We start from the raw sequence: 12,004 nt of genomic DNA, 5'->3' as shown, positions 1-12,004 counted from the left end.
ATTATTATTATTATTATTATTATTTTCCCTTCCTTTTCTGTCCTATTAAACGTCTTTATCTCAACCACGAATCTTACTTCCCCTCCCCCAATTCTCTCCCCCATCCCACTGTAGGGGGGGGAAGTGAGTGAACTGCTGTGTGGTTTTTAGCTGCCTGCCGGGTTAAACCACGACACAGGGTCTGGCCGGGCATGGGGATGTCCTTGTCACTGCACTTCTGCCCAACTTTCTGCATGCCCCGGGAAACGATGCTACTCTCCCGTCCCACACACACTGCAGCTCTTTGTGCCCCCCGGGCTGCCTTGCCCCATACCCCGCCTTTTGTTTCATCTCATTCCTGTCTCACCATCGCCACCTTCACCTTTTGTTTTCTAACTTTGTTTTTCCTAACAGATAAAAGAGTTCTAAGCGAACCCAAAAGCCACCGTAAGTGCTCATTTCATGGCCATTTTGTTTCTTTGCGAGGCATTGCTTTCGTTTTGTTCTGTTGCATCCATGGTAGGGCTTCTTGGCAGCTGGGGAAGGACAGGGTGGGAAGAGGGAGCAACTAAAGCCCACCCCAAAACCCCTGTGTACATTAAATCACGTGCTCTGCTTGAAGGTATAAATACAACCTGCTTTTGCACCCCTGCTCCTGTCCCCCTTATGCTGCCTGCAGTTCTTGGGTGCACCAATGATGCAGCCGGTGTCATGCCACCAAAGCTACTCCAGGCATCGTCACCCCCGCCACAAGGACTCCCTTCCTTGAGTTGGGGGTTCCGGGGCGCATCAGGGTTCCTGTTTCTGGCATCCAGAGGGACGAGATGACACCTCCCAGAAGTGGCATAGTCCTAATATGGTTGAGATCACCAGGCTTCGGACAGGGCTTCACTCAAGCATGAAACCATAGAAACCAAGAGGTGCGAGCAAGCATGGAGGGAGGAAGGAGAGAAGGATGGGCTGAGCGTGCTCAGCTCCTGCTGCTGGAGGCTTTACCATGCTCTGCCTTCCCTCGTCATCCATCTCCTTTCTGGCCAAATATATCCAAGCTATACCAGGCACTTAAAGATCGAGAGCCTTGTGGCAGGGGAAGGGAAGATGGGGAAGCTGAGGGGTGTCTATATAGATACAGTGACGCTCGATCTTTCCAGATGGATGCATAGCTCAGGTACATATATATGAGATGCATGGATAGGCGTTACATTTACTCCTCAGGGGTGTCTTTGTTAGGATGTGAGGGTTGATAGCTTCATGAATCTGAGCTATATAAACCTAACGTTTCTGGGATTCTAGGTGCTCAGGTAAAGTTTGCACGAGCCATGGCAAAGTGCCCTCCAAAGGTTTGAGGGGTTCGCCCCCATCTCATTCTCTGGTATCACTCTGACTTCTGGACTGCTCTTAGAAAACACCCTCCGTCCTCCTGCCACAGCCTTTCCAGCAGGCCCAGTACACATCTTCCCCTTTGTGCCTATGTCCCGAGTCAATGGTGGGATTGGGGAGCACCGGTGGGTCTTGATGTGCACTTCTGGTGCTCCTTTTTTCACCTCCATTTCTTTAATCCCTCCCAGTGCTGGAGGCCACAGGTGATGTGGCCCTGTACGCCGGGCTGGTGGTGGCCATTTTTGTCTTCATCGTGATCCTCATGGCTGTGGGGGTGGTGGTATACCGGAGGAGATGCCGGGATTTCGACACGGACATCACAGACTCATCAGCCGCTCTGACCGGAGGCTTCCACCCCGTCAACTTCAAGACCTCCCGGCACGGTAAGAGCTATAGCCCATGCAGGTCCTGCTCACTGGCTCAAGCCCAGGCAGAGAGTCTGGCTGCAAATCACAGAAACAAGTAGGGGGTGAGTCCCTGATGAACCCCCAGCCCCAATTTTCTAGGGGAATATGCTGATTTTTGAAGGCTGAGGGCTCCATGGAGGTGGTCAGGTGTTGATGGTGGGAGTCAGGGCAAAGCATCTGCAAAGCAGATGCGGTGGGAGTTTACCGTAGGACGCTGCTCTTCGCTTAGTCATGATGCTGAGCAGTTCCTTTGCAAGTGCCTGGTGGAAGGCAGATGGATGTAGCCCAGCACTGTACCTGTTGTACCTCCTGTGCACTCTCCATCCCTTGCTGGGCGAGGAGGGTTTTTCACAGGCATCTCTTCCAGTCAAGCAGTGCTTTTACGTCCCCTTGTTTCCACTGCTGTCTTCATGCGATCCGTGTTTCCTCCTCCCGCAGACAACCCTCAGCTGCTGCACCCCTCAATGCAGCCGGACCTGACGGCCAGTGCGGGGGTGTACCGTGGCCCCATGTACGCCCTGCAGGACTCCTCCGACAAGATCCCCATGACTAACTCCCCCTTGCTCGACCCCCTCCCCAACCTCAAGATCAAGGTGTACAACTCCTCCACCACCTCCTCCTCACCGGGGCTCCACGACGGGACGGACCTGCTCGGGGGGGTCCCCACCACTGGCACCTACCCGGGGGACACCACCAGGGACGGCCACTTTGCGAACATGCGGAGCAAAGCCCTGGGCTCCCAGCATCTCCTCAGCTTGCCCCGGGAGCATGGCAACAGCGCCAGTGGCACGTTTGGCTACCTGGGGGGAAGGCTCACCATCCCGGGCACCGGTAAGCCCCGGACTGGGGACCAGGGTGCGATTGGCTGCTGAATGATCAAGGATCATTCTCTTGTCCCAGCAGACTTGCCTGCCACGAGCAGCCGTTTGCTATCCCAAAGCTGGCTCAGGGGAGGAAGGCAGCAAGCCATTCCCAAGCCAGGCTTCTCAGGCTGGAGGTCACAGCCTCCTAGGACTTTCCTGGCCCACCCTGCCATCGATCCAGGGCCAGTGCCTTGCAAAAAGATCCAACCTGTGGTTTTGCTTCCTAATGCAGTTGCCTGGCTTCTCCCTGCAAGCGGTGCAGCGGAGGAACATCGGGAGATGTTTCTCCTGGGGTGCTCCAAACTGCCCTAGCTCACTGCTGTCCTTCTGCTCGCCGGCCAGGGTGGAGGGCTGGTTTCTCCTTGGTCATTTCTCCCTTGTTTCGTGACTAACGCCTGTGTGTGCTGTGCTAGGGGTGAGCCTGCTGGTGCCCCATGGGGCCATCCCCCAGGGGAAGTTCTACGAGATGTACCTGGTCCTCAACAAGGCAGAAAGTGCCCTGTAAGTCACACCGCGCCGCCCACGCTTCTGCTCTTTGTTGGCCGCCGTGAGGCTTTCTTTCCAACCAGTGTCCCCTCTCCCCTTCCCAGCCTGCCCTCCGAAGGCACGCAGACAGTGCTGAGCCCGGTGGTGACCTGCGGACCCACCGGCTTGCTCCTGTGCCGCCCTGTCGTCCTGACCATTCCCCACTGTGCTGATGTTGGCTCCTCGGATTGGATTTACCAGCTGAAAACACAGTCCCACCAGGGAAACTGGGAGGTAAGGTGGGAACCCAGCCCCTGCAGCCAGTGAAGACCATGAGCGTTGTGGGACATAGTCCCCTACCAAATCGCCCCCGGACGACAGGCCAACCCCCAGCCTTGATTTCCCATCTCTCCCTGTAGGAAGTTGTGACCCTGGATGAGGAGACCCTCAACACACCCTGCTACTGCCAGCTGGAGGCCAAGTCCTGCCATGTTTTGCTAGACCGGCTCGGCACCTACGTCTTTGTGGGAGAGTCCTACTCCAGGTCAGCGATCAAGAGGCTCCAGCTGGCAATCTTTGCCCCCACCGTTTGCACCTCCCTGGAGTACAGCCTCAAGGTCTACTGCTTGGAGGACACGCCAGATGCTCTGAAGGTAACATTGCCTTGCGATGCCAGCGTGGGGCTGCCCCTACTTCCCAAAGCTGTTTGCACTGGTGGCGAGATGCTGCTGGGTCCCTCTCAGGATGGCCTGGCCCCAGGGAGCAGACAGCCTGATGCAACTGCCTGCAAAGTGACCACAGTAAAATAATAAGCGTGTTTACTGCTTTCCCCGTCCTTCCTCACCTTCTCTGAAGGAAACAATGAGGGTGTTGCTTAGCTTGTACTCTGGGCCCCCTTTCTGCAGACATTACAAAAGAGGTTTTGCTGCTGACAGGTGGGTTTTCTCTCTCTTACGCAGAAAACACTTGCTGCTGTGATTTGCCTCAGTTTTCTATAGATCCTGTTATTCCTGCATGGAAACGCGTCTCTCCCTTCCTTGGGAGTGTTTATGGCATTGATAGTATCGAGTGCAGCATGAGGAGCTCAAGTTTTGATGCTTTGGCTGCCTGGACCACCGGTGCAGTGGCTATAATTCCCTGTGACTTGTCCTGTGGTGTCAGGATTGCTGTAGTGCCTCTAGGTGGAGATGTAGGCAGCGCTCTGGCTCCTGGATTGCATTTTTCTCCTAAGAGCTGCTAGTGTAATAGTGGGATGGTGTTAAAAACAGATAGGATGGCACTCTTGAAGAGAGTGCCTGACCTTTGTGTTGGACCTTTGCATTGTCTGAGGAGTACAGAGGCATGTACAGATGCTCACATGTTATAAAATTCAATTTGTAGGTGGGGCTGGTGTGTGAGATGAGTTGGCAAGTTCTTGGAGAGCAGCTGTCAGGGTGGCAAAGGCTGCTCTCCTGGGGAGGACTCCCCACGGGCTTGTTGCTGCTGCCAGCTCCTCTTGGCAGGAACATGCCTGGCTTTGGGTATGGAGAGGGGAGAGGAGCAACCCCTGCTCGTCTCTTGGGTCTCACGCTGCCTGTCCTGCTGCCTGCAGGAGGTGCTGGAGCTGGAGCGGACGCTGGGCGGGTACCTTCTGGAGGAGCCCAAGCCCCTGCCCTTCAAGGACAGCTACCACAACCTGCGTCTCTCCATCCACGACATCCCCCACGCGCTGTGGAGGAGCAAGCTGCTGGCCAAGTACCAGGTGAGGGGCCAAGGCAGGGGCAGCCAGGGTCCCAGACTGGGGACACCATCTTCAGCCAGGCACCACGGGGTTGTGAGTGTCCTCGTCTTGTCTTGTCTCTAGAGTTGTCGCCCAAAGGGATGGAGGAGGAAGGGGGACCGGTTTTCATGTGGTCTTTCCTGGTGGGATGCTCTCTGTGGGGTCCCTCTGTCCCATCTCATCCTCATGGGGTGGCCAGAGGAGGTGGGATCTCCCAGGGGAGCTGCTAGAGACTTCGCTAAGCCTGTGCTTTGGTGGTCCACAGGAAATCCCCTTCTATCACATCTGGAGCGGCAGCCAGCGAGCCCTGCACTGCACCTTCACGCTGGAGAGGTACAGCCAAGCCTCCACCGAGCTCACCTGCAAGATCTGCGTCCGGCAGGTGGAAGGGGAAGGGCAGATCTTCCAGCTCCACATCACACTGGGAGAGGTGAGCAGTGAGGAGGTGGGGGGACAGCAAGGGGACATGCTCAGGAGCCGCTCCGTGCTGCAACATCTCGCCCCATCCTTCCCCTTGCAGCACACCAGCTCCTTTGACACCCTCCGCTCCCACCACAGCGGTGCCACCACCACCACCACCCAGCTGGGACCCTACGCCTTCAAAATCCCCCTTTCCATCCGGCAGAAGATCTGCAACAGCCTAGATGCCCCCAACTCCAGGGGAAATGACTGGAGACTTCTCGCCCAGAAGCTTTCCATGGACCGGTGGGTCTCCCTATGCTTTGCTTTCCCCTCCTGTGCCCTGGGCAAGGGGCCTTTGCTCCTCTCCCTCCCTGCTGCAGTGCATCCAGCTAGGTTATGTCCAGCTATATAGGTACATCCATAAATAAGGATATAGCTACACATAGTTATACCCATCTATATTGATGCATCCATCTGTGCCACGGTCCTGGGTCTCTTGTCACTTTGAACTGGCCCTTACTTATCTGGGTCTGTGCTTGGGCTGTTCCTGTCTGGGTTCACCTCCAAGGACTGAAGGAGGGGAGGGTAATTTCAGCAAAACAAAGCTTGCATTGCTTTTGTGTGAATGCCTGTATCAAAAATTGAAGACGGTGTCTCAAGGGCTTTGGCATTTGCATTGTGACATTTCTCTCAGGGTTCACATTGCAAACAGGTTTGCTGCTCCAGTATCTTCCGTCCCTCCATCCCCAAAGGGCACCATGCCAACCTGGACCTCCTCTCTGCTTCTCCTTTGCAGGTATCTGAACTACTTTGCCACCAAAGCCAGCCCCACCGGGGTGCTCCTGGACTTATGGGAAGCCGAGCACCAAGATGACGGCGATCTCAACACCCTGGCCAGTGCCTTAGAAGAGATGGGCAAGAGCGAGATGCTGGTGGTCATGGCCACGGAGGGGGATTGCTGATGATGCTCCCTGTGGCTGGCGGGCCGGGAGGACGAAACGGAGGGCGACAGGGGGGACCCTTCCCTGACGGCGGGGGGAGGCACATCCATCTCCGGGCAGTGGCTGAGCAAGGAAGGGCTGAGGCCGTCGCTTCTCCCTCCCTCTCCGCATCACTGTCTGCCTTAGAGACCCATCCTCAGCGTCGACAAGCAACTCAAGTGTTACGCAGCATTCCTCTTCCTCCTCCTCCTCCCGGCCGTCCCTGGGTGGCGCTCGTGGCATGGGGAGGAATTAGGGCTTCTTGAGTCGGGATGGGGGCTTTCCTTCTCCTTCTTCGTTTGGGTTCCCCTCCTCCTCCTTTAATAGCATTTCTGCGTTGAAGAGACAAGTACAATCTAGGCAAAAGGCTTACTTCTGTCAAAAGCTTCAGACAGCTTAATAAGGCAAATAAGAAAGAAAAAAGGAAAAAAAAAGTTTCTTAGGAAACGCAAATAATTTATTATCCAGATCTTTGGATGAGTCCTTTTTAAAAAAAAAAAAAGAAAAAAAAGACAGATTTATAAATCTTTTTTTGTGTGTGAGAGCAAGAGCGTTGCTGTGGTCGGGGTGGCAGAGAGACAGATGTCAATGAACACACTTTTGTAGGGAAAAGCGTGTGATCCAAGTTGAGCAAAACGTGTTTACATGTCCTGGGACCCCCAGGGAGTCCGTAGGGTGAAGTGCCTCTACGCCCCTCTGGTTCAGGGCCAGCTGAGACCCTCCCCAAGATTTTTTCCTTGCAAACTCCCCTTTCCCCGGCAGCAGTGCCCGGCAGAGCGAGGGGTCCCCCTCCACCTGCAAGGAGGGATGAGGGATGCTGCCCTATGTTTAGGGTTCGGGGGGGAGTATGTCCAGATATGGGTATTTTTAATGAATTCTTCCCTGGCATCATTTGGGGGAGCTTTTTAGGATGACTACGCCTTCATTTACATAACTTCAGTACAAACCAAAGAATTCAGTCCTGGGGTCAGAGGGAGGTGATGAGCAGCTTGGGGAGGGGTCCAGGGAGAGCAGAGGGCTGGCGGGCCAAGATGCGGCCCCTTGCAAACCGCGTCGGTCTCAGGTCCGTGCGCTCGCACCCAGTTTTTGATGCAGTATTTCAGCAGGGATCCAGGGAGGGAGACCTCAGTTTGTCGAAGTTGCAAGCCAGGCTGAGCATTTTCACGCGAGGGGGTTTCCATCCTCTCATTGCAGCTCCTTTTTTGACCTGTAATAGAGTTTTTATAATGATGGAGAAGTTGTGGGATGAACGGAAAGTCATCAAGGAGTAGGCAGGAACGAGGTTCCTCACAAAGATAATGGTGTCTCAATGAAGGGTAAAAATTTAGATTGCCTGCAGATAGAAATAGTTACTCAGCAAGTGCTATATCTTAGAAATTTGTCTGTTTTTTAAAAAAAAAAAAGGAAGGGGATGGTAGGCTCAGGATTAAACTAGATCACATGGCAAGACTGTGGATTCTCCATCAGTGAAAGTATTAAGAGCAGAGTCGAGAGCAGGTCCTGCTTCGGGCTGCGATGCATGGTGTCCTGCTGGCTGCAAAGCCCTGGACCAGTGTCTTGGGGTGCCTGCAGCATCCTGCAGTATCCTGCAGCATGCTGGGGACCAGAGCAAACTCGGGGAGCCCTGCCGTGAGCAAGAGCATCGCCTTCACAGGACGGCTCAGGGGGAGTTTTCAGTATTGCTTGGACTCGGGTTTGATTCCTCTTGGCAGTTCCTGAAGCAGTGATTGAACGCATAGAGCCGCTCACTCCCTATTGTCTTTCGGGGTTTCTGGGGTTCATTTCTTGCTGGGTTTTCAAGGCTGTGGGAGAAAGGGGCCTTTTTTTGTTTGTGTTGGGTGTGAAGACTTCTGCTGGGTGAACTCCTGTGTCGGGTAGGAAGGGTTTTATCTGTCCTTTAGGTTGCATTTGAGCATCCGATTTCTGAGACCCCATCTCTGAGCTGAGGGGGAATAAGCAAATTTGGAAAGAAGTGAAGAATTGGTGGATCAAACTGGCTGCTGGCATTTTATAGGGCTCCTTTCTCAGTGCTGCAGTGCTCTCTGTGAGATGAGATGCTCTTCTTTCGGGTCGTGTCTGAATCTCTCTCGCTGTCATTCTCGCTGTGTCTGGCTCACGGATCACTTTGCGCTGGTGTGCGCGCCTGTCCGTCCATCCGTCCGTCCTGCCCACGGGCACCTCTGCCTCCATCCCCATCTGTTTGTCTTCCCCTTCCTTTCGGCGGGCAGCGGCCACCTGGATTTGCCAACGTGCATGTTTGGGAGGGTTCTCCCCATTTTTCAGACCAGGGAACCTGCATCAAGAGCGGGGTGGGGAGGAGGCAGGGTTTGCCCCCCACCCCAGTCCTCTGAGCACCTGAGCCCATCTCCCATGGGTGCCAGCTCCTGGGAGCCCAACGTGCCTCCCTCCGTGACTGGGGGTTTCTCCAGCCGGGCATTTCGGCAAAGGCAAACCCACAGTCCGTGTCATGCTGGCAGTGTCCGTCTCTTGCTCCGCAATCTGTTTCCATATTTATACGTCCAGGGGATGGGCCTGGTGGCATCCTCTAAAACTGCATCTGTTTATTCTGTAAACTGAAGAACTGTAAATAAAGTTTAGCATTCCTATTGTAACAAATTAATTTTTATGCAATAAATTATATTTCCTAGTCTAATAAAAAAAAAAAAAGAAACAATCTGCTCACTCCTCTCATGTTTATCACTCACCAGTTCCTGCTGGGTTTAGCATCTGCAGGGATTCAGGTCCAGCTCAAGCAGCGGCAGCAGCAGGGCATCCCCGTCTGCATCCCTCCGACCTGTTTTTGGGTCGGATGCTGCAGGAATGCCAGCGCCAGCAGCGGGAGGATGTTGCTGTCAGAGTCCCTAATGGAGGTAAGCTGCAAAGATTGATTTATGGTTTGTTTTGGACTCACATGGATGATTACAGTGCAGGAGAGGAGCGCTACAACTGTGGCTCTGTGGGCTAAGCCACCGTCTAAAGCAGTTCATTTCCTTCCCCGAGGGATATCTGCCAGCCCTGCAGAAAGCAATGCCTCTTCCAGCAAGGACCAGGACATGGGTGCCTAATCTGGGGGCGGGAATGGAGCACAGAGCTGCAAACCGCGACTCGGGCATCCCTGTTCTCCAACCCCTGCCTTGCTTCCCTGCCTCCTCGCCTTGCCCCATCCCTCGCTTTGGGACCACCTCCGCCACGCTGCTCCCCTGCTTCGGTCCCATCGCTCTGGCTCTGCCAGAGCAAGCAAAGCCAGAAGGGTTTGCAGGGCAAGGTGAGGGTCCCACTGCCCCTGCCCACCCTGCCTGGGCCACTCACCTCGCCCAGCTCATGGGGACAAGGTGCGACCAGGAGATGGCAACGTTGTCCCTGCTCTGGGCAGGCGTGAGGATTCTGTGACCAGTGAAAGAAATGGGGAAAAAATTGCTGCCCTGTCACTGCAGCAATTATAACATAGCCATGCAAAGATGCAAAACCCTCCCAGCTGGACTTTCCAGCTCTAAGTACGATGCTGAGGCACATACCTTCTCAGAAGTTATAACCTTTTATTCTCTTTGCATATTAACTCCTTTAACCTCAGTCTCCCAAGTTGTTTTCACTGGGCACCTTTAGCACTAACCTGTCTTTCCAAGGGTCCAAATCTGTGGATAGCTTTGACCAACTGGTGGCTGATTTCATCTGATGTTCTCCTTTTGAAATACTCAGCTCGCTCATTCCCCTTAAAATTAAGCTGGCCCAAATCTTCTCTGTAGTTGATATATTGAATTCAGTCCCCATGACAGGTTCAAAAGTGACTGCTGTGCCATCGCTAAGCATTGCCAGAGTTATTCTGCCGGAGAGAGGACACCCAGAAGCACCGGAGCAGCCCACGTCAGGGTCTCTGACTTTTCTATTGCGTATTTAGGAAATGTCTTTTGGGCCAGTCCTGCTGGATTTTACAATTCACTTACTGTGAGCAGCTCCGTACAGCAACAAGCTGTACCGAGGGGTGGGGGGAGCTGCTCTGTAAGTCTCAGTTAACAAATTTCAATCTCTTAACCATTACTTACATGCTCTTTGCTCCGTTACGCCTCCAGCACGGTGAGAGCAAGCAGTGCAATGGGATGCCCGGTATTCCTTTGGGATAACCATGAAACCCTCTCTGCTCCAGCACAGCTCGCCTTGCTTTCAAACTAGTGTTGGCCCTCTATATGGGGTTGGGATAGAGGGGAAGCAGCCCGAATCCCGCTTTGAGCATAGACGTGTCCCTAAAATCTGCCCTGAGCTCATGTGGGGGTCTGTGTTGTGTAGAGTCTCTTGAGTGTGGGTAATACTGACTCGAGGGGCTGTCATGGCTTTGGTTAAGCGTGGACTGGCTTTGTTTCCCCTGCTCAGCTGTCATGGTCCCTTGTGCTGATGTGATCTGAGGCTCTTCTCCAGCAGTGGGTTTTTTGACATGATAGGCGGCAGCAGGTCAGAAATGTCAGGCGAATCCCTCTGAGCTGATGCCCCAGCCTGGCATGTCAATGCGGATGAAAATCCCAAGGAGAAACCTCCAGAGAGAAACCCATGTGCTCCTCTAAAGCCTTTCCATTTCAGCACGTCGCCGGTGGCTTGGTCGCATGCTTCTGCTTGTTGCTCACGAAAGAGGAAAAAAAATAGAGCGTGCATGTGTCTTGGGCTATTTTGACATCTGGGTGGCCAAGGCCATCTGCTCTGCTCTCCTTGAAGGCTCAGAGAGGCTGAAGATGTGTGGTGGCTGGCCCTGGCTCCCAGGCAGTAGCCAGCTGTGTGTGCACTGGTGCTGCTGGGAGATGAGCTCTCTGGGTCCGCCTGCATTTGTCCCACCGGCAGTTGTACATGGAAAAAAATCCAGACTAGACCATCACGGGTACTTCTGCAGAAAATGGAGACTATTTTGCTTTGATGAGGAAAGGCTGGATACACGTGCAATGGAGGAAAAAGCAAGGAAGTGATTCAGGTTGGTTATAATTATCTTAGCTATTGGAGATGGGTAAGGCTAAAGGCAAAGAGCTGGCAACAGGAAACATAAGATGTGAAACTCCACTGATTGCCAACACAGGTGCAAACAAATTGGCAAAGCATGTCTGATTGTGGCGGGGTTACAGAAAAGCTGGGGCCCCACCAGTTTATCATTTTCCCATGTGGCCACCCATGTGCCAAGGAGCCAAACCCATCTTTGGGGAAGGAAAAAGGGAAAGAAGAGTCGGGGAGAGGGAGAAGGCTAATGATGTTTACCTTCATAGTCCCATGGTGCCCTCAAGGTGAGTGTTAAAGTATAGTTTGGAGGAAATTGAGAACTTTACAGTGAAATTCATCCTAATGGGGCATTGCAGGAAGCGAAGCGAGCAAAGGAGCTTGTGTCCCAGGTCCAGTAAGGGGTCCCTCATCCTCCAGAAGATGCTCCCCATTCCCAGCCCTCACATCCTCAGTAGTGGACGATGCACTCACGCTTTGATGACTTCCACTAAAAACCAAGCCTGGGGGAAAGCTTTTGTTATGCCCACGCCATAAGCCAGGCCGTGAATAACACTGATTTTAAGAGAGTGCTTCTGATTTAAAACCGTGGGGTGCCCAGTGCTGCTTGCGGTGCTTCTGCAAGAGGTCAGCTGGAGGCGGATGGAGTAAATAATTAAGAAGGAAAAGGGGGGAAAGGGGAAAAAAAGGAGGGTGTGCGGGGGAAAAAGAGGGGAGGAGGGAGGATTTGTTGGAGGCCGCGGGAGCAGGGGGCAGCGAAGCTATGCCCGGGTGCCGCCGGGCTGCACCGCCCCGCGCAGC

The 12,004-nt window shown here is 53.7% G+C and overlaps 1 protein-coding gene across 1 annotated transcript in view; it reads left to right on the top strand.

Moving 5' to 3' along the window:
* The window catches only part of UNC5B (unc-5 netrin receptor B), a 16,826-nt gene extending 10,609 nt beyond the window's left edge, over positions 1-6,217 (top strand). Inside the window, exons 8-17 of the mRNA XM_009290584.1 lie at positions 394-426; positions 1,548-1,742; positions 2,205-2,597; positions 3,043-3,130; positions 3,220-3,388; positions 3,514-3,747; positions 4,686-4,835; positions 5,119-5,283; positions 5,374-5,558; positions 6,052-6,217. Of these exons, the coding sequence (XP_009288859.1) occupies positions 394-426; positions 1,548-1,742; positions 2,205-2,597; positions 3,043-3,130; positions 3,220-3,388; positions 3,514-3,747; positions 4,686-4,835; positions 5,119-5,283; positions 5,374-5,558; positions 6,052-6,217 (1,778 nt within the window). The remainder of the gene's footprint in view (positions 1-393; positions 427-1,547; positions 1,743-2,204; positions 2,598-3,042; positions 3,131-3,219; positions 3,389-3,513; positions 3,748-4,685; positions 4,836-5,118; positions 5,284-5,373; positions 5,559-6,051) is intronic.
* The last annotated feature ends 5,787 nt before the right edge of the window (positions 6,218-12,004 follow it).

The sequence above is a fragment of the Aptenodytes forsteri genome, unplaced genomic scaffold (genome assembly GCF_000699145.1).
Source record: "Aptenodytes forsteri isolate BGI_AS27 unplaced genomic scaffold, ASM69914v1 Scaffold349, whole genome shotgun sequence".
Lineage (NCBI taxonomy): Eukaryota > Metazoa > Chordata > Aves > Sphenisciformes > Spheniscidae > Aptenodytes > Aptenodytes forsteri.
Note: the sequence above shows the minus strand (reverse complement) of the source record. Positions and strands in the feature narration are given on the sequence as shown.